This window comes from Herpailurus yagouaroundi, unplaced genomic scaffold, assembly GCF_014898765.1.
Source record: "Herpailurus yagouaroundi ecotype Mexico unplaced genomic scaffold, PumYag 205, whole genome shotgun sequence".
NCBI lineage: Eukaryota > Metazoa > Chordata > Mammalia > Carnivora > Felidae > Herpailurus > Herpailurus yagouaroundi.
Window position 1 is genome coordinate 3662728 of NW_024412436.1, and position 26123 is coordinate 3688850.

At 39.0% G+C, this 26123-nt stretch overlaps 1 protein-coding gene and 1 long non-coding RNA gene across 7 annotated transcripts in view; one reads left to right on the top strand and one right to left on the bottom strand.

Annotated features, from left to right (window-relative positions):
- Positions 1-21513, bottom strand: part of LOC121015052 (uncharacterized) — a 42889-nt gene extending 21376 nt beyond the window's left edge. Inside the window, exons 1-2 of the long non-coding RNA XR_005783582.1 lie at positions 21403-21513; positions 14985-15055 (exon numbers count right to left, since the gene is read on the bottom strand). This is a non-coding gene — a long non-coding RNA (uncharacterized LOC121015052). The remainder of the gene's footprint in view (positions 1-14984; positions 15056-21402) is intronic.
- A 92-nt stretch (positions 21514-21605) lies between these two features.
- The window catches only part of CCDC181 (coiled-coil domain containing 181), a 29656-nt gene continuing 25138 nt past the window's right edge, over positions 21606-26123 (top strand). Inside the window, exon 1 of one of the 6 annotated variants that reach the window (XM_040451726.1) lies at positions 21606-21734. In XM_040451726.1, the coding sequence (XP_040307660.1) occupies positions 21674-21734 (61 nt within the window). In that variant the 5' untranslated portion in view covers positions 21606-21673. Of the gene's footprint in view, positions 21893-22641; positions 22735-26123 lie in introns of those variants that run through there. The other 5 variants (XM_040451725.1, XM_040451730.1, XM_040451727.1 and 2 more) reach the window with 5 other exon arrangements.

Here is a 26123-nt window from a genome sequence, read left to right on the forward strand (position 1 = left end):
ATTTGTGAACATCCCCTCCTTTGATTCTGGAAAAGGATCTTGTGGAGGTACTGATTACTTTGTCATCAAGTGATGCTGGTATGATAGAAGGGAGTTCAAATTGCTAGGTTTGCCACTCAAAGCAGGGCAACAGTAGGGAAGTCACTCTGTTGACCTTCAGTGTCCTCATGGGTAAGTGGGAATGACCCGCAAAGACAAGAAAGCATATCCGAAAGCACCCGCACACTGGAGACACAGTAGGGGACTGAGAAATCTGTTCCTTCATCCTTTGTGTTTACAATTAGCTTGTATCCGTGAATCTCAAAATTGCACTTTTCAAGGGAAGTTTTTTTTTTTAATGTTTCAATCAAAATGGAAACAATCACAGGCTTTTAAACACCTCCTCCCCTTTTTTTTATTTTTTTTGATGTTTATTTTGGAGAGACAGAGCATGAGTCGGGGAGGGGCAGAGAGAGAGGGAGACACAGAATCGGAAGCAGGCTCCAGGCTCTGAGCTGTCAGCACAGAGCCCGATGTGGGGCTCGAACCCAGGAACTGCAAGATTGTGACCCCAGCCGAAGTTGGATGCTTAATCCGCTGAGCCACCCACGCGCCCCTCCCCTTACTTTTATATTCTGGAAAGCTCTTCAGGGGATACAACAGATGAAAAAGTCATGATTCCTGCTCTCAAGGCATTTAAAAATGGGAAAGTAGGACAACATAAATGTCCAACTGTATTTAAAAAATAGTGGCAGGGGCGCCTGGGTGGCGCAGTCGGTTAAGCGTCGACTTCAGCCAGGTCACGATCTCGCGGTGCGTGAGTTCGAGCCCCGCGTCGGGCTCTGGGCTGATGGCTCAGAGCCTGGAGCCTGTTTCCGATTCTGTGTCTCCCTCTCTCTCTGCCCTTTCCCCGTTCATGCTCTGTCTCTCTCTGTCCCAAAAAATAAATAAACGTTGAAAAAAAAAAATTAAAAAAAAAAATAAAAAAAAAAATAGTGGCAGATTCCATTAACCATTTTCCAGTAAGAAAAAGCCTTGTCTCCAAGAGAACAAGGACATCGGGAAAACCCTAAGTGACTTCCTGGAGGAGATGGCATTTAGGGTAGGATTTTTAACAGAAATTTGGAAAGGGGAACCAGTGTAGTGGAGGAAGAGGCATAAATAGTTCAGAAGGCCCAAATACGTCGGGGTGTATTTGAGACCGGTAGGTGCATTGTACGATCAGCAGGGACCGGAGAGAGGTTGTGACAAAGCTGGACAGTTTGGGTTCATTTTCTAATGTTTATTAATTGGACATGGGGGTAATAATTAAGCTTATATTCAAGAAAGTTAATCTGGCAGTACAGTATAGGAGTATTTTACGGGAAGATAACCACCTAAAACTTCAGTCGAATGGCCATTTCAATTGGCTAGGTGTAGGTGAGGAAGGCCTTTTTGACTTGGCAGTGTAAGAAACAGGACTGACTTGAGGTTACTAAATCAACATTCTAGAATGTGTGTCCGTTTCAAAGGTGGCTTAAAAAGTGTAAACAAGCACACAAGGTCACGCATCTGTAAAGTGGAGAAGCCGGTTTGGGATTCTGAATCCCACCCTACATTGCAAACCCTTGGCTTATGGCAGAAACAGGACTTTAAAAAGTTATCTCTGGAATCCCTAAATTCTGCTCTTGAAATCATTATTATGCTATATGTTAACGAACTTGGATTGAAATAAAATCTTTAAAAAATTTAAAAAATTAAAATTATCTCTAGAGAAAAGCATTCCCTCTTAAGCCCTTGCACTGATAGAGTTATACAGTGTGGAATGGAAAAGCACAGAGAAAAGGATGCCTTCATCTTCAATAAGTAGCCTTCTAAGGGGTGAGCGAAAATCCCACCTCACAAGGCACAATACAATTTTACTAATTGAGTCTACTTGTGGCTGGCAAATATTTTGGTTCCATGGTTATTTTAACCTCATTTCATGATTTTGAGAGCATTGTGTGTTTACGGTGGGAAATTTGAGACAGAGAAATGTGTTGGTTTACAAGCACCTCGGGAGCCTTCCAGGTGTAACGTGAAAGTGGCCTCCTTACTGAAAGCAGGGAGAGACCGAAGAAAGAGGCCGCTCCAGACTGGTAGGTGGCAGGTTGAATAAGCAAAGGGAACGCAGGTATAAGGCTTATCTTGGGCTGCTGCAAGATGAGTGGATCCTTGCGCCCACCCACCAAATCTTGTAAGTTTATATGGATGCCTTCATCATGCTGACCGTGCGTATCATCTCAATACCACATCACTATTTTAAGGCTAGGCACTTGGACAGCTGCCGGGAGCAGGAAAGGCAAGCAGAATGCACATTCCAAGGACAGGGGAGGGGATGTGGAGCCTCCGGTTGCCAGGGTCCAGCTCACAGGCCAACCAGTTGTCATGTCCTCTCAATGACCTCCCTCAACAGCAAAAGAGCATAAGAAGTGTTATTACTCTTAATATTTGTCAACTCTAGGGGTGCCTGGGTGGCTCAGTCTGTTAAGCATCCGACTTCGGCTCAGGTCATGATCTCACAGTCTGTGAGTTTGAGCCCCGCATCCGGCTCTGTGCTCACAGCTTGGAGCCTGTTTCAGATTCTGTGTCTCCCTCTCTCTGACCCTCCCCCGTTCATGCTCTGTATTTCTCTGTCTCAAAAATAAATAAACATTAAAAAAAAAGTTTTTTTTTAATTTGTCAACTCTAATCCCATATGTACAATTATTATCCTCTCACAGCCCCAAGAAACCACAGTAAAGCATGAACAGTTAATAGGACACTTAGTGGCAGATCCCTCTCGGGTCAAATACATAAAATATTTACTGTTGGAAATTCGTAAGTTATTACAAATTAAGTATCTTATTTTGAAAACAACCAAAGACATAAAGCAACCACAAGTGAGAGTCAGCAGAAACAATGAACAACAGATAAGAGTCTCAATGTCTTCAGATACTGGGATTATTAGACACAGAGTTTAAGATGAATATGTATAAAATTCTAAGTATAAAAGATGATATCAGAGCACCTGGGTGGCTCATCTGGTTAAGCATCTGGCTCTTGATTTCGGCTCAGGTCATTGGTAAGATGGAGCCTGGCATCTGGCTCTGCACTGACAGCATGGAGCCTGCTTCAGAGTCTCTCTCTCTCCCTCTCTCTCTGCCCCTCCCCCCTCTCTGGCACGCACACGGGCACTCTCTCTATCTCAAAATAAATAAACATTTGAAAAATATATTAAAACTCAAGATCACAAAAATGAGCAAGTAACAAGAGGCTAACCAAAATGAAAGGACTGATTTGAAAAAGCCCATAAAGATTGATTTTAGAAATTAAAAATAGAAACATTTGAGTTAAAATTCCATAGGTCATGCCTCAGAAATTGCTGGCGGGAGTGTAAATCGGTACAACCCCTTTTAATAGTGTGTTGCGGCATTCATCTTTAAATTCAAAGATGTGCATGCGCTGTGACCCAGCAATTCTGCTCCTACGCATACGCTATAGAGCTGCGTTTCCTCACATGGTAAGTCCCAGACACTTGTGCCCACTGGGCACTTAGGCATGTGACTCTACAGGAATGAATAATTGTTGCCACAAGCAACAGTTTCAATGAATCCTATAATTTTGAGTAAAAGAACTAAGACACACCAGAATATATCAATGCAACCCTATTTGTTCAAAAGCAGACAAACCATATTGTTTAAATCTATATAACATAAGTAGTAAAGGTATCAGACAAAAATGATGACTATGAAAGCCAAGCGTCTACTTTTAAGGAACGGAAGAGAGGTATGGTTACTTCAAAACTATTACAATTCACATTACTTAAAGAGATAAATGAGTCAGGGTATTTTCATTCTTTAGAATAATGGAGATAAAAAAAAATCCATTCCTCCTGTGTTACCTATATTGTACTCCAGTAGTGGTGAAATATAGATTCCATTTTTTCCTGATGAAAAGCATTATAGTACTATAAGGCATTGTAGTAATGCAAAAAAAAAAAAAAAAAAAAAGACATCTAAAACAAAGAGGTTATGCTTTTGTCTGCCTACTGCAAAAATGGCTCTTTTATAATGAAAAGACACTCCGAGAATAGAAAATGTCAGCTGTGGGTTTGAAACTGTTTCAAGAACGCATCTGTTGAATCCTCAAGAAGAAAGAGACACCAAAAGCGACGACTTGTGTAAAGCTATGGAGAATGCACGGGTGTCATCCAGATGGAGAAGCCTGGCGTCACTTTGGAACCAAAGGCCACGGCTACCAGGTGGAGGTCATTTCAAAATTCATTTAACTGGGATTCATCAGCTACGCAGGTGTTTTGTCCCTTTGCTCCTATTGTGGCAGTCATGATTCCACGAATGCGTTTTCTCCCCGACGCCCTCGTGGAGGAAGGGGCATTCGGTTTTTGTTCTTTTAAATTTGAGCCCGGAAAGCTGGGGGGTGGGGGGCTGGACCTGAGGGGAGCGGAGATTGCCTGTAGAGAACAAGAGGTGAGCACTGGGGGAAAGGTGGGAGAAGGAGAGTGAGTATGGGAGCAGTGCTGCTGAGGTCAGAGGCTCTGCACCACACTTGCAGTCATACGGCTCTTTGCCATAATGTTGATGCAGAGGAAGCAACAAAAATAGGGGCTCCCTGAGAAAGCGGCAGATTCTGTGTCCTTCTAGAAGAGGCTGAATGATTGTGTATCTGCATATTATACTGGGAGAGGGTTGTACAAAAATCCAGCAGTTTATAAAAAGTCATTTAGAGGGGTGCCTGGGTGGCTCAGTCGGTTAAGCGTCTGACTCTTGATCTCGGCTCAGGTCTTGATCTCTGGGCCGTGAGTTCAGAACCCACCGTTGCCCAGCTAGCAATGGTGGGCACAGTAAGATGGTCAACAGACCTTAAAGGATGGCGGTTAAGGTTCTTTACAGCCTTCCCTGCCTGATTTTCCAGCTTTGTTTCACATCCTACACTATTCCAGAATACATCTGGTGGTGTTAACGTTCTCTACCAGCCTCAGCTTCTGTATATTTGCACATGCTTCTAGAATGCTCTCATCCCCATTTCTGCCTCTGGTATCCAACTTATTCATCAAGATTAGCTCAAGTGCCACTTTTTGTTGATAGCCTTCCCTAATGTTCCTCATGACCATATATACACTCAGCTATGTATTGTGGTCATTTGTATGAAAACATACACTTCAATCTATTTGAAGGCAGGAACGTGTTTCGTTCATTGTTTGTCTCTTACTACCTAGCACAATACCCTATAAAAATTCACTGAATTGACTGATTAAAATGGAGGTTTCTAAGTTTTTCTAAGGTTTACATCTTTAGTGATAGGATTTCTTTGGGAAATATGGTCTAGATCTTACAATTTCAAACCTAGTGACTAAAGACAACTCTGGCTTTATTACTGATACGCCTGTGACCTACAGGAATAAAATATGTACTGGTGAAGCTCTTAATATATGTCACCCCATCACTGCTGGTTTGATGGGAACGTCTGCTGAATTGTCTGCTATGTACGAATATCGACACTTTAGAAAAGAACCCTGCCTCAGGTTGTAACAGGTACTCCTGTAAGAAGGGCTATGGCTCAGCTGAGCAGTCTCAGCTCAACTCCTCTAGGGGTAGGAGTTACTGGAGTCCAATTCTCCCTTGGAAATTTCCTCATTCAATCAGAGGTAATGATGATTTACAAACCATCTGAAGGCTGAGCTTGTGGGTGGATTAAATTAGAACCAAAAGTAAGATTACACAAGTCATAGACCAGGGAAAAGAACTTATAAATCATATATCTGATAAAAAAAACTTGTACCTAGAATACATAAAGAATCCTTACAACTCAATTACAAACAAATAATAACCCCATTTAAAAATGGGCCAAATACTTCAATGGACATTTCACCAAAGAGGACATACTAATGGCTAACAGATATATGAAAAGTGCCTAACATCATTAGTCATTAGGTAAATGAAAATTAATACCAAATGAGTTGCCACTACACACCCTTGAAGAAGTTATAATTTAGAAAAGGAGAAAATACCAAGTACTGGTCAGGATGTGAATGAACTGGAATTCTCATGTTACTGGTAGAAATGAAACACAGTACAGCCACTTTTGAAAACTACCAATAATTACCTACAACGCAACAATTCCACTTAGAAATCTAACCAAGAAAATGAAAACGTGTTCACCCAAAGACTTGTACACAGATTTTCATAGCAACATTAGTTGTGATAGTCAAAAGTAGAATCAGCACGAATGGTCATCAACTGGTGGGTGGGTAAACAAATGTGGTACATCCATACAGTGAATACTATAGTCTGAAAAAAAGGAACAAAATACTGATACATACTACACAATAGATGAATTCAAAAGCATTATGCTAAGTGATAGAGGACAGATAACAAAAGACTACACACTGTCAGAAAGAACGGTGATTGCTCAGGGCTGGAGAAAAGGGAAAATAGGGAGTTAATGTTTAATGCATATAAAGTTTCAATGTGGGAAGATGGAAAGGTTCTGTAGATAAAGGGGGAAAGTAGCCATTGTGAAATATGCCTACAGCCTTTTCCAAAACAAAGACCTACTCTTCAGGGAAAAAGACAATAAGAGCCTTAACTTATGTGGAGGAAGGGCATTTTCTCATCTCCAGCTCTCTGTAGGGCTTCTTTCTCACCTAAATGCAATGGAGGAGGAAGCTAACAAACACTTGTGAAGACACAGGCCTACTCAAAGGTTGAGATTTAATCATAAGGTTATGCAGTGATTCTCTTCTACCAAACCATACCACCGGACCAATAGGTCTCCAGTATAATAACACTGAATTACAGCTGAAGGAGTGGCAAGACACAGAGTCTCTCGGAAAAGGAATTCTTATGGAGGCCCAAAGTCTAGAGAAAGCTACAGAAAACATTAAACACAGCCCAACTCCTAGCCAGATGAACATAAAATTTCACACTAAAGTCCTATTTACTTCATGATGCATCATATCCAGCTTTCGACAACAACAAAGAAGTGTACGAGTCATACTAAAAGGCAAGAGAAAACACAGTCTAAAGAGACAAAGCATCACAACTAAAGTCAGGTTGACACACATATTAGAATTATCAGACTGGGAATTTAACTATGGTCAAAATGTTTAAGGGCTTTTGTGGAAAGTTTAAGACAACATGCATGAACAGAGATATGGAAACTCTAAGAAATAATCACAAGGAAATGCTAGAAATCAAAAGCACTGTAACAGAAATGAAGACTGCCTTTGGTGGGATCATCAGTACTCTTGACAGGGCAGAAGAAAGAACCAGTGAGCTTGAATATCAGTCAAAGGAAACCTCTCAAAATGAAATGCAAATAAATGAAAAATAGAATATCCAAAGGATAACCTACATGCAATTGGAATATTAAAAGGAAAAGAAGGAGAGAATGGAGCCAAAGAAATATTTAAAGTAATAACAAAGTAATAATATTCCAAGAACTTTCCAAAATTAATGATTGGCAGCAAACCACAGATTCAAAAACCCCAGAGAAAACTAAGTAGGATAGATATAGATATAGATATAGATATATAGATACAGATATACAGATATATAGATATATAGATATAGATAGAAAATCTCTACCTGGTCATGTCATGTTGAGACTTCAGAAAATCAAAAACAAATGTTAAAATCTTGAAAGAAGCCAGAGATGGGAAAAAACCCACCTATGGAGGAACAAGGAGGAGAATTACAGCAGACTTTTGTCAGAAACCAAACAAGAGGAGAATGCAGTAGAATATTTAACGTATTGAAAGAAAAAACCCCACCAACTTAGAATTCTATATCCAGCAAAATTATCTTTCATGAGTGAAGGATAAAAACCTTCCCAGAAAAGAAAACCTGGGATAATTTACTGCAAGGAAGAAATGTTATAATGTTCTGCTCTGCAAGAAATATTCAAAGAAGTTCCTCAGGGAGAAGGGAAATGATACAGATCAGAAACATGGATCTACATAAAGAAAGGAAAATCTCAAGGAAGGAATAGATGAAGTTCAGATAAAATCTTTTGCTTTTCTTATTCTTAATTTATTGAAAACTAAACTTTAGACTTAAAATTAATAATAGAAACAATATATTGGGTGATTATAGCATATGGATAAATGAAATAAATGAAAGTGATGTCACAAGGGTCAGGAGGAAAGAATCATGGATAATCTACTATAATGTACCTGCACTACATAAAATTAGCATTAGATTAGCTTAAAATGGACATTGTAAAGTCTAGGGCAACCAGCAAATTTTTTTACTAAGAAAATATGATTGCTATCCTAAGAGAGGAGGTAAAATAGGTAATATAAAAATTACCAATTAAAACCAGAGAAGGCAGAAAAAGAGGGAGAAGAAAGTAACAAGGGAGAAAGTAACAAGAAAGTAACAAGTTAAAAACATGGTAATTATACTGATAATTATATCAATAATCACTTTAAATATAAATGATCTAAATACAACAATTACAGGACAGAGATTGTCAGAGTGAATAAAAAACAAATCCAACAATAAGTCGTTTATAAGAGGGCGCCTGGGTGGCTCAGTCGGTTAAGCGTCCGACTTCAGCTCAGGTCACGATCTCGCGGTCCGTGAGTTCGAGCCCCGCGTCGGACTCTGGGCTGATGGCTCAGAGCCCGGAGCCTGCTTCCGATTCTGTGTGTCTCTCTCTCTCTCTGCCCCTCTCCCGTTCATGCTCTGTCTCTCTCTGTCTCAAAAATAAATAAAACATTAAAAAAAATTTAAATAAAAAAAATAAGTCGTTTATAAGAAACCCATTTTATTTTTTTAATGTTTATTGATTTTTGAGAGAGAGGGAGAGAGAGAGAGTGGGGGAGGGCAGAGAGAGAGGAAGACACAAAATCCAAAGCAGGCTCCAGGCTGTCAGCACAGAGCCCTATGTGGGGTTCGAACCCATGAGCAGCAGGATCATGACCTGGGCCAAGTTGGATGCTTAACCGACTTAAGCCACCCAGGTACCAAAACCCACTTTAAATATAAAGACACATGTAGATTAAAAGCAAAGATTGAGAAAGATATGCTAACACCTGTGGGGAAATAGGTTCAAGAATTCCTTTATACTTACATAAGTGGGTTAGAAAAAAGCTTAGGGCGGAAAGCCGCTGCGACAGGGTGAAAGCGCCCAAGGTGAGTTAGTGAGATACTGTAATGGGATCACGAGTAATTTGTTATATCACCTGCAGGAAATTACTTTCCATCTGGCGCCAATAGACTTTGATCACAAACACCACTTGGCCTAGCCCCCCCCCCCCCCCCCCCCCCCCCCCCCCGGGCTCGGCTTGTTACACACAAGTTAATGATTACTATCTGATTGTTTTCTTCACATTCACCACGTGTGTGAGATCTTGAGAGGTCAATAAATACAGAGACAAAACCCCTGTTCGGGGCTCTTGTCTCCCCCCTGGATATTAGCCCCAATTCAATTGTATTCAATTTTGCAGCTGCTGTCTTGCTGTTGAAGAGAGAACTGCAGACTCAGAGTCTGCGACAAACACTCATTAAAAGAAAGCTGAGGTAGCAATACGCTTTCAAAGAATCAGAATAAGGACAATTATCAGAGATGAAGAAGGGCATTACATAATGATAGAGGGGTTCATTTTCCAAGAAGACATAACAATTCTTAATATGTATGCACTTAACACAGAGCATCAAAATATATAAGACAAAAACTGAGAACTAAAAGGAGAAACAGAAAAATCCACTATTATAGTTAAAGTTATAGTTAAAGACTTCAACACACTCTTTTAGTAATTGATAGATTAAAAAGGCAGAAAATCAGTAAGGATATGATCTACCTGAAAAACATCATTTAACTTAATTGAATTGGCACATACAGACTGATCCATGAAGTAACAGCAGAATAATTCATTCTTTTCAAACTTGAATAGACAATCACCACAATAGGCCATATTCTGGACTATAAAACACACCTTTACACATTTGAAAGTATAGAAATCATACAAATTAGATTCTCAGACTATAATACAATTAAACTAGAAATGCATAACAGAAAAATAACTGTAAAACCTCCAAGTATTTGGAGACTACACACCACACTTTTAAATAACATGTGTCAAAAAGAAGTCTCAAAAGAAACATGAAAATATTTTGAACTAGATGAAAATACAAATTATCAAAATTCATGGGATGAGCCAGAGTTGTTTAGAGGAAAGTCCATAACATAAAATACATATATTAGAAAAGAAGGAAGATCTAAAATTAATAATTTGAGCTTCCACCTTAGGAAACTAAAGAAGGGCAACTTAAACCTCAAGCAAGCAGAAGAAAATAAATAATAAAATTAGGACAGAAATAAATGAAATTGAAAGCAGGAAATAAATAGAGAAAAGTCAAGGAAATATAAAGGTATTCCTTTAAAGAAATCAGTAAAAAGCAATAACCTGTAGCTAGGCTAACCAGGAAAAAAAAAGAGAAAAGATACAAATTATCAATATCAGAAATGAAAGAGGGATCATTACTACTGATCCCAGGGACACTTAAGGACAATAAATAAATAATATGAAAGGTCTGGGCCCACAAGTTTGATAATTTAGATGGAATGGACTAATCACAATCTATAACAATAGTTATAGTTAACTATTAAAGAACTATTAAAGAAACTGAATCACTAATCAATAACCATCCAAAAAAGAAAGCATTAGGACTGGATGGTTTCAGTGATAAGTTCTACCAAATACATAAGGAAGAAATGATACCAATTTTCTACAATGTCTTCCAGAAAACAGAAGCAGAGGCAACTCTTTCTATGAGTTCAACATTACCCCAACGCCCCAAACAAATAAAGACATTACAAGAAAGAAAACCACATAGCAAGACCTCTCACGAACATAGACCCAAAAATCCTCAACAAAATATTCGTGAATTGAATTTAACAATGTATAAAAAGAATTATACACCACAAGTGAGATTTATTCCAGATGTGCAAGGTGGTTCAACATTTAAAAAATCAATCAATGGAATAGACACAAATATTGAATCATTATGTTATACAACTGAAATTAATATAATGTATGTCAATTAGATCTTAATAAACAAATAAAACCTCTGACTTAGAGAAAAAAAAAGTCAATGTAATCCATCCCATCAATGGGGTAAAGAGGAAAGATAATGTGAACATAACAGCTGAAGCCGAAAAAGCATGTGACACAATTTGATAACCATTCATGATAAAAATTCTCAGTATACTAAGAAAAGAGGGGGATGTTTTCAACTTGATAAAGAACTTACAAAAAAAACCTACCCTTAATATCATACTTAGTGGTGAGAAATTAGGCACTTTCCTCCTAAGATCAGGAACAAGGCAAGGATGTGAGTGCAAATATCTGGGGAAGAACATTCCAGGTACAGACGCAATAGCAAAGTTGGGAATGAGATGCTTGAGGAACAGGGAGGAGGTTGGTTAGAGTGTTTTGAGTATGAAGCATAAGCAGGAACGTAGTAGGAGGTGACGTTACAGGAGTAAGAAGAGGCCTAATTCTGCAGAAACTTGGAAGCAAAGTCAGGAGCTTAGATGTTATGATAATGGCATTGGAAAGCTAGCGAGAGGTATGATGGCACTTAAATTTTTAAGAGTGTTTTGGTTGCTGACACGAACTGTGGCAAGCTACGTTCTTGGCAGGTGTTCACTCTGCATCTGGATTCAGAAGATAAGATGAGTCCATTATCAGCTAATGCTAAATGTACTCTCTCGCATATCCAATTTTTGTAACGAGCTTTAACAAAATTGTCAACCCCAGTATGTAGCCACCACTGCTTTTGAATTGGTATTACAAGGCAGGAGGCGTTCACCAGGCATAGCTGACCAAGAGAAAAAAGGTGGAAAAATACAAAGCCAATTTTTAAAATATGTGGTTTTGAGTGTCATTTTTCTAGATTAGCGAAAATATGAACAGACATAAGGAACCTGTCTATGTCTTTGCTGTAAAAATGCTATTGAAGGTCTGGTCTTTAACGTCGCTCACGACTCCTACTAAAAACCTTACCTAAGAAATTCCTTTAAAAATTAATGCCAGGACAAGTTTTTCCTGAGGAACATGGGTTAGTATTTCTTTCTGATAAGAACTAAATAATATACTTTATTTCCTTTTTTTTTTTTTTTTACACTGGCTACTTGAAATTTTAAACTCAGCTGAGACTGAACTGACTCTCAGTGTTGGCATGTTGGCATTCTCTTATCTCTATCCACCACCCATTGTATTTAGGACGTTATTGCAAAGCGGCTTCAACTCCGGCGTAGGTTGAGAATAAATTTATGGAGTGACGTTAACAGTAAAGAATATAAGTGAATACAGAGGACGACAGAGACTTTACTTAAAAGCATTTTTAGGACAATCAAGTGAACTGACGTACATTTCCTCACCTATGAGTCAGTTGTTCTTTGCTCTAGCAGAGCACATCAGCAGAAGACAGGCTCATTCTTATCGCTGGTCATCAACACCATGTGTATACTTTAAATAGAGGCTTTGCAGTCGAGCTTCCTTATTTTATTATTTTTTGCTTTTCATACTAAATATGTATGTCTGGGAGTCAAGGAAGTGAAGTGTCTACTGTAAAACTGCACTGAAAAGAGTGAGACTGACAGCATAGCTCAGCAAATGGCACTGATGTTCAAACATTTATGGGTAGACAGTTTCAAACAATAATTATTTATTAAGCAATGAAACACCACTTATAAAAGGAGGGTTTTCCAGTCAACTATTTAAAAGGTAAATTATATTTGCTGCTTTTCTCAAAGGCCAACCTCTGATTCATTTTCTTTTCCATGATAATTTATTGCCATCATATCCTTCTCCAGTTAAGGGTTGATTACAGGATTCTCAGTCACATACTGAGTAAGCTAGAGCCTCACAGCAGGAGATCCTTGAAACTTCTGCCTCATGGGGGTTGGGCATACATCAAAAGTACTGAACACATGAAGCAAGTGCTAAACAAAGCTGTTGAACAAAGAAAAATAATGACAGTGTAAATAATTTTTTCAAATTAGAGTGTCAATCCTAAAATTTGCATGAAACCACAAAAGACCCCAAATAGCCAAAGCAATCCTGAAAAAGAAAAGCAGAGCTGGAGGCATCAGGATTCCAGACTTCAAGCTATATTACAAAGCTGTAGTCATCAAGACAGTATGGTACTGGCTCAAAAATAGACACATAGGTCAATGGAACAGAATAGAAAACCCAGAAGTGGTCCCACAATAGCATAGTCAACTAATCTTCAACAAAATAGGGAAGAATATCCAATGGAAACAAGACAGTCTCTTCCACAAATGGCATTAGGAAAACTGGACAGTGACATACAGAAGAATGAAACTGGACCACTTTTTTTTACACCATATGCAAAAATAAATTGAAAATGGATGAATGGTCTAAATGTGAGACAAGAAACCATCAAAAACCTAGAGGAGAACACAGGCAGCAAAGTCTTTGACCTTGGCCAGAGCAACTTCTTACTAGACATGTCACTGGAGGCAAGAGAAACAAAAGCAAACATGAACTATTGGGACCTCATCAAGATAAAAAGCTTCTGCACAGCAAAGGAAACAATCAACACAATGAAAAGGCAGCCTACAGGATGGGAGAAGATATTTGCAAATGACATATCTGATAAAGGGTTAGTATCCAAAATCTACAAAGAACTTATCACACTCAACACCCAAAAAAATAAATAATCCAGTTACAAAATGGGCAGAAGACATGAATAGACATTTTTCCAAAGAAGACATCCAGATGGCTAACAGACACATGAAAAGATGCTCAACATCACTCATCATCAGGAAAGTACAAGTCAAAACCATGATGAGATACCACCTCACTCCTGTCGGAATGGCTAAATTTAACAACACAAGAAACTACAAAGTATTGGCGAGGGTATGGAGAAAGGGGAACCCTCTTACACTGTTGGTGGGAATGCAAACTGGTGCACGCACTCTGGAAAACAGTATGAACGTTCCTCACAAAGTTAGAAATAGAATTACCCTATGATCTAGCCATTGCACTACTAGGTATTTATCCAAAGGATAAAAACACTGATTCAAAGGGGCACATGCACCCTGATATTTATATCAGCATTATAAACAATAGCCAAACTATGGAGAGAGCCCACATGCCCATCAACAGATGAATGGATAAAGAAGATGTGACATATATATACAATGGAATATTACTCGACCATCAAAAGGCATGAAATCTTGCTACTTGCAATGACACGGATGGAGCTAGAGTGTATTATGCTAAGCAAAATAAGTCAGGCAGAAAAAGACAAATACAAATGATTTCATTCATATGTGGAATTTAAGAAACAAAACGGATAAACATATGGGAGTGGAAAGAGAGAGGGAAACAAACCATAAGAGACTCTTAATGATAGAGAACAAACTGAGCATTGATGGAGGGAGGTGGGTGGGGGGTGGGCTAAATGGGTCTTGTGTATAAAGGAGGGAACTTGTTGAGTTGAGCACTGGATGTTATATGTAAGTGATGAAGCACTGAATTCTACTCCTGAAACCAATATTACACTCTATGTTAACTAACTAGAATTTAAATAAAAATTTGGGAAAAAAACCAAAAAAACCTAGAATGTTTAAGGAATGTATTGCTGGTGTACAAGCTAAAAGTGTGTTTGTCCTGCTGCTGAAGGTCACAAGCAAACTCGAGCCCCAGTCTTCAGTGTGACATACTCATCACAGTCAGTTACAAAAAGAAAGTCTTGAGGGGGGGGGGTACTTGTCATATTTTCATCATAGCTATTTCTAGTTAAGTGATATATCTGATGTTAATCTATGCCAAATCTGTAAGTAATTCTAAGAAAAGTTTCAAATGTCATCTCAATAAGGTTTACTGGACTACTTTATGTACAAGTTCAACCCCGCTTTCAGAATGCACCCCTATACTTCTGATCCTCTTGTTTGATCTATGTTTATATAGCATTTATCACCTTCTAACATATAATAAGACTTACTTACTTAGTATGTTTCTTACTGTCTTTCTACTGGAAGTTGAGCTCCGTGAAGACAGCGAATTTTCGACTCTCTAAAGAAAATATTCCCCATATAATCAAATAGTTTTTAACTTAAAAAAGATCTAGATGTTAACATACCAATTTCAAAACATGTATGTGAAACATTACAACTATAAAGTGTTCTGCAAGTGAGTAGCATTAACGATGGAATGTAAAGATATAAAATTCAGAAAAATATCCCACTTACTAGGAGAGACTCTCCTACAAACTGTTCACACTTAGCCCACAAACTCTGTAATAGCCTTATATTTTTGCTTTCAAGCTTTTTGCACTTTCCTTTTCAATTGTTTTTATTTTTAATGTTTGTTTATTTTGAGAGACAGAGAGAGAGGCAGAGAGAGAGGGAGAGAAAGAAAATCCCAAGCAGGATGTGCACTGTCAGCACAGAGCCTGATGCAGGGCTCCAAGTCATGAACTGTGAGATCGTGACCTGAGAGGAAATCAAGAGTTGGACGCTTAACTGACTGAGCCTCCCAGGTGCCCCAGCACTTGCTTTTTTCTTTTCTTTTCTTTTCTTTTCTTTTCTTTTCTTTTCTTTTCTTTTCTTTTCTCTTTCTTTTCTCTTCTTTTCTTTCTCTTTCTTTCTTTCTTTCTTTCTTTCTTTCTTTCTTTCTTTCTTTCTTTCTTTCTTTTTTACAAATGGGTTTTAGGTGGTTGAAGTCATTGGAACTCTCATTTCCAGGGAATGTAATAGTTCATCGATATATTCCGAGTACATAGAACTGTGTCTGGTGCATAAATGCTCAATAATTATTTGTTGAATGATTTAAAATATGACTATGCCAAATCTGAGTATTGTCTGCAAAGTATATTACTTGGAACAGTTTTGTAGGAGACATGTATGGTCATGTCTTTCTAATTCTTGACCCTTATTTAATCTCCTTTTCTTTGGTTACTTAAGTTGTATATCAGCTTATCTAAGTCAAAGCCTTCCTTCAAAATGTCCATTATTTAAACAGAGTTGCTCAACTTGATGCTCGTCTCTTGCCAACAGTGTGTGCCCGTTACTTCTTTGTATCCTGTGATGACCAACCACTGAAGACTGCAGGGGTGTTATCCATTTCTGGGATTCTTTACAGAATGCACATTTAAAACCTAAGCTTATAACTATTATTAAATTAAAAGTGGAGAGGGAAAACATGGCACTGGTCACTTATACAGGGATCTTATGTTTGTAGAATCCCACAGTCTCTAATGAATCATAAATTCTGAACACATTTCTACTGCCTGTAATGAAAATACGGTTATTCATTGATATTTAACATTTTCAGACTTTAAGAAGAATAAGGCATGTTAAGTGAAAGGCCCTGGATAGCAGACAACTTCTTTTCTCTATCTACCTGATTCTTCCTGAATCATCCTGTTCCTACATTTGTTTAACTCCCATTTATTGTGTAGTCATTGACAGACTGAGGGCAGTTACATCAGAGAGGATAGGGAAAGGATTGTATTTATTTTTCCAGCTATATTGGGATATAAGTGAGAAAAATGGTACATATTTAGTTTGCACAGCATGATTTTTAAGTTTTACAGTGTGATGATTTTATGTGTAGGTATATATGTACATGGAGAGAGAGAGAGAGAAATGATTACCTCAATCAAGTTAATTAACACATCACCTCATATACTTTTTGTTTTTGTGATAATACCTAAAATCTACTCTCCTAGAAAATTTCAAGTATACAGTACAGTATTATTAATTATAGTTATCATGCCATACAGATCCCAAGAACTTATTCATCTTAGAGCTGAAAGTTTGTGCCCTTTGACCAATATCTCCCCATTTCCCCCTCACTCTCCAGCCCCTGGCAACCACTGTTCTACTTTTTGGTTCCATGAGTTCAACTTTGTTAGAGTCCACATATAAGTGAGGCAGAATTTGTCTTTCTTTGTCTGGCTTATTTCAGTCAGCATAATATCCTCCAGATTCATCCATGTTGTCACAAATGGCAGAATTTCCTTCTTTTTATTGCTGAAAAATATTCCATCATATGTATGTGTATTTATCACACTTTTCTTTCTTATTCACCCTTTGATGGACTCTCAGATCGTTTCCATGTCTTGGCTATTATGAATAATGCTGCAGTGAACATAGGAATGCAGCTATCTTTTTGAGATACTGATTTCATTTCCTTTGGGTATACTCCTAGATGTGGTTTTGCTGGGTCATAGGGTAGTTCTATTTTTAATTTTTTGAGGAACCTCCACACTGTTTTCCATGGTGGCTGTACCAGTTTGCATTTCCACCAACAGTGCTCAAAGGTTCCCTTTTCTCCACATCTTCACCAACACTTATTATCTCTTGCCTTTTTGATAATAGCCATTCTAACAGATGTGAGGTGGCCTATCATCATGGTTTTGATTTGCATTGATGATTAGTGATGTTGAGTACCTTTTTATCACTGTATGTCTTCTTTGCAATAATGTCTATATATGTCCTTTGCCCATTTTAAAATTGGATTCTTTATTTGTATTTCTGCTATCGAGTTGTATGCCTTCCTTATACATTTTGGGTACTGGCCTCTTATCAGATATGTGGATGGCAAATATTTTCTTTCATTCCACAGGTTGCCTCTTCATTTTGTTGACGGTTTCCTTTGCTGTGCAGAAGTTTTTGGTTTAATGCAGTCCCACTTTTTAATTTCTGCTTTCATGGCCTATGCTTTTTTGGTGTTATGCCCCAAAAAGTCATTGCCAAGACTAGTTTCAAAGAGCTTACTCACTATGTTTTCTTCTGGGAATTTTACAGTTTCAGGTCTTACACTTAAGTCTTCAATCCATTTCAGGTTAATTTTTGTATATGATGTAAGATGAGGGTCCAATTTTATTCTTTTGCATGTGGATATCCAGTTTACCCAAAGCCTTTTATTGAAGAGACAATCCTTTCCCCATTGTGTATCCTTGGCACCATGGTCAAAGATTGGTTGAACAGATAGCATGGATTTATTTCTGGGCTCTCTATTCTGTTCCATTGATGTATGGTTCTGTTTTTCTGCCATTACCATACTGTTTCAATTAGTATAGCTTTGTAATATAGTTTGGTATCAGGGAGTGTGATGCCCATAGCTTTGTTCTTTCTCAAGACTGTTTTGGTTATTTGGGGTCTTGTGTGGTTTCATGTGAATTTTAGGACTATTTTCCTTTCTCTGTGAAAAATCCTATTGGAATTTTGATACGGATTGTATTGAATCTGTAGATTACTTTGGGTAGTATGAACATGTTAGCAATATTCTTCCAATCCATGAAGGGGCACCTGGGTGGCTCAGTCGGTTAAGCGTCTGACTTTGGCTCAGGTCATGATCTCACAGTTGGTGAGTTCAAGCCCCATGTCAGGCTCTGTGCTCAGAGCCTGGAGCCTGCTTTGGATTCTGTGTCTCCCTCTCTCTCTGCCCCTCCCCCATTCACACTCTGTCTCTCTCTCTCTCTCAAAAATAAACATTAAAAATATTTAAAAAAAAATTCTTCCATGAACATGGAAGATCTTTCTATTCATTCATGTTTTCTTTCATTTCTGTCATCAATATCTTATAGTTTTCAGTATACAGATCTTTCACTTCCTTAGTAACTTCTGAAGTATTTTATTCTTTTTGATGCTATAGTAAATGGGGATTGTTTAAATGCGTATGGAGAGAGAGAGAGCAGAGTGACCTGCTGAACTCTATGAAACTGCCAAATGTGGGGCGCCAGGGTGGCTCAGTCGGTTAAGCGTCCGACTTTGGCTCAGGTCATGATCTCATGGTTTGTGAGTTTGAGCCCCGCATTGGGCTCCGTGCTGACAGCTCCGAGGCTGGAGCCTGCTTCAGATTCTGTGTCTCCCTCTCTCTCTGCCCCTCCCCTACTCAATAGCTCTGTCTCTCAAAAATGAGTAAACATTAAAAAAAGTTTAAAAATGTAAAAAAATTTGCCAAATGTGTCATTAACATTCCTCCATCATTTCTTCCCCACTTAATATGCCAGTCCTGTATTCTCATGGTCTCATGGTATCTCTGATTATCCTAATTTCCTGAAGGTCTGCACTTGCTAAAATGCCTCATTTTAGAAATTTATTCTTCCCTTCTCCTTGATCATCAAAATACTAATTCCTTCAATAACCTCTGAGCTGATAAAGTAGTTATGAATTCAGTTACATGATTAAGGTTATTCACAATAAAATTAGCTCATTTACTGAGTTATGTCAACTCAATAAATATTTACTAGCCACTTAAATGCCAGTTCTGCTCAGTATACAGAAATACCTAAAACTCAGTTTCTTCTTTAAGGAAGTCACAGAAGAAATGAAGGATACACTTAACTTACCCAAAGATGCTATTAATTTTAATGGAAATGCCTGTTCACAGATCATACTTCAGTGGTTTTCATAACATGCTTACAATATCTCAGACGCTGCCACGGGCAATGAAGGACAGATTTCATCTTATGCTGCCAGCAGTTCTGAATTACATAACGATCCTGGAATAAACAAGTTGATGCCCCCATGCCCTCGCAAATGCTAACTTCTCTGTGTATAATGCCCCACCCTTGTGCAATTCTTGTCATTCTTCAAAAGTCAGCTCTAATGTCAACACTTTGCAAAGGACTCTTTGTCATCACCTCTTCCTAATTGATCTCCAGTTTTGAGCTATATCTGTACCTTGTGGATCACACTGTGTTCCCTTTCTTTAAAGCCCGTCTCCTTTTTTTCAGACTATGAGCTCCTTCATGCATAGATTAGAAATTATTCACCTCCCAGCAGACCTGTAAGTAAGGCACTCAGCAGGAAATATTGAATGAAATTAATTATTGAAAACCTATTATTTCTCTGCTTTCTTTCATAGATGCTAGTGAAATAGATCTTTTTTAGGAGCTCAGGTTTATCACCACATTTTATTTATGCTTTCATCACTTGATAGACATTTGAGTTGTTTCCACTTTTTGGGTGCTATATCCCATTACATTGGTAAAAAACATTTACAAATATTTGGGAGGATCAGCGGGAAAAATATTAAATTAGGAGTTCTGAAACCTAGATGTTACCTAGATGTAGCTTTGGTAGTAATTCCATACTTATTAAAGGAGATTAAAAAAAAATGTTTATTTTTGAGAGAGAAAGAGAGAGGACAGAGCGTGAGCAGGGGAGGGGCAGAGAGAGAGGGAGACACAGAATCCGAAGCAGGCTCCAGGCTCCGAGCTGTCAGCACAGAGCCCTATGCGGGGCTCCAGCTTACAAACTGTGAGATCATGACCTGAGCTGAAGCTGGGTGCTTAACCGATTGAGCCACCGATTGAGCCACTCCTTCATTAAAGGAGATTTAACTAAAATTCCTTCCACCTTAGTCAATAATTTTATATTTTATCTTTTTCAAGTGTTTGGCCTAAGATCGAAGTCCTGCAGCAGGAGAAACATTAAATCTGGAACTATGAGTTACACATTGCAGCTAAGAAACACAGTAAATATTGTAATCCATTTTAACCTTAAAATCTTTTTTATTTTTTACTTAGTTCACAATTTGGAGAATACTTTAAAACTCAATTCTACATGCCCCTCTTTGAAGAAAAGATGCTCTCCATTATACCAGGTGATAAACATTCTGATAATAAACAGAGGTGCCTGGGTAGCAAAGTTCATGAAGCTTCTGATTCTTGATTTCTGCTCAGGTCACCATCTCTCCGGTTTGAGAGATCAAGCGCCATGACTGGCTCTGCACGGAGCCTGCTTGGAATTTTCTCTCTCCCTCTTTCCCCGCCTCTCCTCTTCTCACGCACACACTCTCTCTCTCTCAGAATAGACAAACATTAGGGGCACCTGGGTGGCTCAGTTGGCTGAACACCTGACTTCCGCTCAGGTCATGATCTTCTGGTCTGTGAGTTCAAGCGCCACATGGGGCTTGCGGTTGTCAGTGGGGTTTCAGGTCCTCTGTCCCCCTCTCTCTGCCCCTCCTCTGCTTGTGCTCTCTCAAAAATAAACATCAAGCAAATAAATATACATTACACATTCTAATAATAAAAAAGAATCTGAAAATTATGGAGTGTACTGGGGAAGTACTTTCGTTTCTCCCTGCTTGTTTCTGGCAGGGCATGGCCAGTTTCTAAAATCTTGTCATTTGTCACTGCAATCAAAAGTTCACTTTGCCTCCCTTATAAAGTCGATCTTTAAGGAGGATTTGAGAATATCCTAGTTGACCATTCTCACATTCTTGAAACCTGGAGGAAGCATCCTTTGACCACTCTTTTGGGTGCAAAAGGATGTGTTTTTCATTCGCGGTGCGGTTGCTGAAGCTTCCAGTAAAAGAATCTGGTAGCTAATTAGCAATCCGCTTACCTAGTAGTGAAAACTGAAATGACTTGGATAACGCGAAGAAAATAACACACAGACATGTACCTCCAGAAATCGCTCTAAAAATATCCGTATTTGGCGAGAGACAACTCCACGCGGGAAAAGTCACAGCCAAGAAAGCGATCCTTCGCCAACTCTGACTCGCGCCTCGGAAACCTGCGCGTGGAGCGTGCAGAGCTCGATTGGCTCCTTGGAAACCGCAGCCCGGCAGGTCTCAGGCAGGCCCCGGGGAAGCGCGCCTGGAGGAGCAGGTGTTCTCAGGCTGCCGTCTGCGCCTGCGCCGGTCCACCGCGCCCTCGTAGTAAGAGAGGCCCGGATGGAGGACGCGGAGACGCGCCGTTGCTATGGCACCTGGGTCCTGGCCGCCGTGGGAGCAGGTGCCGGGGTCTCCCTCGGCTTACTGTCTGTCAGAGCTTAGAAAGAGGAGGAGAGGAGAGCTCCCCCGGCCATCTCTGTGACCCCAGCCGCTGCATCTCACACAGGCAGGAGGGGAACCAGAGGGAGAGAAGGGAAGGATGATGCGGAGATTTTTATGGTGGGAGATATTTATAGAGGGGACGGGGGTCAAACGTCTGGGACGTCTGGGAGGAAAAGTGCTTAGAAGAAGGGAGCGAAGAGCCTTCCTGTGGGCTTCTCATGCGGGCGAGTCCCGGGTCCGGCGAGCCCGAGGGGGAAGCCTGGCAACACCTTGCTTGCTTGGCTTTGTATGAGGGAACCCCCCCCCCCATTTTTGTCATTTTCTTACCCCGCTCAAAGTTCTCCTCCCCAGGAGAAAAAAAGTCATTCCTGAAATGGTAGCTTCCATGAAGAGGCTCGGATATTCATTTAGTCGATGGTACCTGGGGACCCTGGATACAAATTAAACTTACCACCTAATGTTTGTAAAATACTACTTAATTGTCATACTTGGTGACAGAGCATGAATTGAAGAATTTTAAAATTCAGTTGAGAAGGAGGCAGCAGGGAGAATGGGCCAGGTGGTCTCATGGTGTTCTTAGGGGTTAGCTTTTGCTTAAGTACTTACTTTGTATTAAAACGGGTTGTCTTTGACGTTCTTTCGATGCTCTTCGATTTTAAACAAGCATGTGTTTAACAGGCTATGAGATAAGGCTGGGGTCAATGAATCAAACTATTTTCGAAGGTCTGAATCCCGAAAGAAAGTTGTCAAAAGCGTATACATATAGACTTAGCTTAGACTCACATTAAAGGATCTGCAGTCACATACTCACAGGGGATTTAGCAGACACCCAGGAGGAAGGAATTAATTTCTGTCTCTTATTACAGTTAACCTATTAAGAGGGTGGTTCTTACTCAAGCCACACAGAGATTTTTACTGCTGATAAACATTGAAATTTAAATGTGTGAAACTCACAAGGAGTAAGTGTGAGGGATTCAGTTTGTGTAAAATGTGTTTTTGTTCCAGTATGTTGACTGTGTAGCATATGGCCAGTGCCCTGGGGATGATGATTAAAACAACTGAAGGGGATTGGATATCCTGTGACGCATTTGAAAAAGGCTTAAGGGACTTGGTAACAAGAATTTATGATTTACGTTCTTTGTTTACTTGGCAACCAGCCATGAGGTTTTTGAAGAGGCAGGAAAAGAATGGTGGTACAAATTTAATGCACCTTCATTTTCTTCTTAGAGTCACTTCAAACTGTGGCTTTTTCTCTTTTCAATTCTTGCATAATAGTACGATTTAATAACACCTAGTATGTTTGATTTTTTCATTGCATTTTTATCGATTATGCTGATCCTATCTGTTAGTTTTAAATTTGAGCTTTCACATGGGTGAAATTCATTGTAAATAAAGCACAGCTACCAAAGTCCTCAGGCAACTATTTGTTTACAAATTCAGAGCTATGTTTATTACAAAATTAAAGGAGAGCACTGGAGAGTTCCATAGAAATTTTATTCTAACAATTAGTTATGTAACCTAAACATCTTCATAAATAAATTCCAAGATCCCTGGTCTGAAAAGAAAGCAGATTATCCTAAGGCACTTGTGACTGTGAAAGACAGTATTGTTCCTATAAGTATTTTGGATCACAGTGAGTTTTAGTGTCTTCTAATCATCCATGGCACCCTTACTTTCAATTAGTAGATAGTTAGGCATAACAGTTGAGGTGAGTTAGCCTGTCTTGCGGCCAGCCAGTGGTAGATAAACTCACTCCAAAGCATTGGTTTGGTTTCCCTAGGTTACCTCAAAATATTATTGCTCTCAGCCTTTGCTTTACAAATTACTGAAACCTTACTTTGAGTTCTTTAAGTAAGTCCGTTCTGTATTCTTAGTTTAAAAGAAATAAGTATCTAGAAGGAATTGGAATCCAACTAATACATTGGAAATAGTTGTAATTACCCAGTTGAATAATTAGATTGAATGATTTGCGTTCATGTACCTAAAACTAACTTCGTCTTGAGAAGGAGAAGGGTACCAATCAATACCAAACACTATGCTAAGGCAGGCGGACATTGAACTGAAACAGACCAGAAGTTTTTTTTTTTTTTAATTTTTTTTTTTAATGTTTATTTATTTTTGAGACAGAGACAGACAGAGCGTGAACAGGGGAGGGGCAGAGAGAGAGGGAGACACAGAATCGGAAGCAGGCTCCAGGCTCTGAGCTGTCAGCACAGAGCCCGACGCGGGGCTCGAACTCACGGACCGTGAGATCGTGACCTGAGCCGAAGTCGGACGCTTAACCGACGGAGCCACCCAGGCGCCCCCAGACCAGAAGTTTTTAAGTCTTGGATTTAAAAGGCCCCGATCACTTGTTTTCGATTAAGTTTATCATGATACTGTGCATTTCCTTTTAAATTCTCGTGCTTTTCATGAGTTGGCAGTTATTTGCTAAATTGCAGCTTATAAAAAGTTTAAAAGAAATCTTAGGGGTCCCCCAGCTCAACAGTTTTTGCTAAAGCTCCTTGTCATTGACAGGGAATGAAGCACTTCTAATAGGCTGCTCACTTCTCTTCAGGACAAGTTTGCAATGTAAATTCTGTTTTAAAATGCTGAAATATATCCCTGTTTCCAGCCCTTGACACTAGTTTCACTGTTTGAAGTTAGGCAAGTCCAGTCTTCCTCCAGCCAGCAGCCATTTGGATAATGTAAAGCACGTGTCATGACTTTTGTGTTTTCTTTTCTTTAGGATAATATTCCTAAGGCATTCCTCAGGGTCTGGTTTTCAGGCATTACTCTCATGGCCTCCCTTCTTCCCTTCCTTCTCTTTTATGCCTCTTCCTCCTGGTTTGCTAGCCTCTGAATGTGTTCCAGCTTGTCTTTTGTCCTTTACAGTGCAGCCCAGGAAACTGGAGAGGGTGCTTCACACTTCTGTGTGTCTCACCCATAGTCTCAGGCTTGCAGTTGATGTATATGTTGGGTGTCCCCATCATCCTTTTAACTCACTGGAACCTACTGTTCAGTAAAACCTATTAAAATGTTTTTCACACACAGTATTGAAAAGCCTCACCTCTTCACTTAGCTAGTGCCTGTGCAACTAGTGGGAAGGTGTTCTCCCACATGCTTTTTTGGGCAGTGTTGGAAGGAAAATCATGTATATCTCATCTCCCTTTAGTAAAATTGGCACGAGGTTAGGTGATCGAGTCAAAGGTTCACAGATAGTAAAGTGAAGCCAGTGGCCGAAACGAAGCTTGTGGGTAGTTTATTAATTCAGACAAAATCTTTCTCATTTTAGATCCTAAAGAAATATGTTCTTGACATCGGTACTTTCTGCCTCCAGAAAGGGTTTTAGGCAACTTAGTCTTGCTACAGGCACAAGAGATGGCTCATAGGTATAGAAACAGGTATACAAACAGGGTCCCAGGTGTTTGGGACCCTGAAGATGAGATTTCTATAGTTCTTTTGAAACTGGACCTAAAATTCTAGTACATTTAGAGAGCACTGCTCTTTCTGTTTTTGTTTAATAGTGGAAAATGTGCAGATGATTGTTATATATTTCTACATTTATGACAATTAGATCTACATGAACAGTTTTCCCTCAACCCTGTTTTTTGAACAGATAATCGGACATCAGACTGACCCCTTCTCCCTCCTTCCAGATTCTTCTTCAGGAACACATTATGTTCAGGTCACCCTGGACAATTTCATGCACTTCCATGTTTGTTTGCTCTTTCTCGTGCTGTTCTCTTTGTCTGAAATAACTAGTAACCTCTTGTACTCAGTATTCAAAGCCCATCTCAGCTTTCCTTGGTATTTCTAATTTTAGACTGAGTTCATTGCTTTTTTATTCCGCCTTCCATAATTCTTTACTTTTTTATTTTTGTTTTTATCTACATTTTTTTTTTTTAATTTCTGGGTTTTGTTTGTGTTTGTGTTCTGTACCATACCGGAAACACCTCAGGGGCATAGGTCTGTTTTATAATCTTTATGGGAATGTATATAGGAATATTGTAGGTGTTCAACAAAGTTTCATCAAAACTGTACATATATACACATATATATGGTATGTTCACATGCATATGCAGACACATAGGTGAAGATTTATTTGCTGCTTTTGTTTGAAAAATTATAGACAAAACTATATAGCAGGGCTAGGAACTGACCTCAATTTGTAGATAACTTGAGCTTTGTTCTCTTAAAAATGACTTAATTTATACACCATTTTCATAAACATTAACTTTCACCTGACCTATTTATTTATCACTGTTACTGGATAGTATTAGACATCACATTTGTTTTTGCTTTTTTTTTTTTAATGAAAAATATATTTCATAGAGTTTAAAACAGTTTGACTTCTGTGGAAATTAAC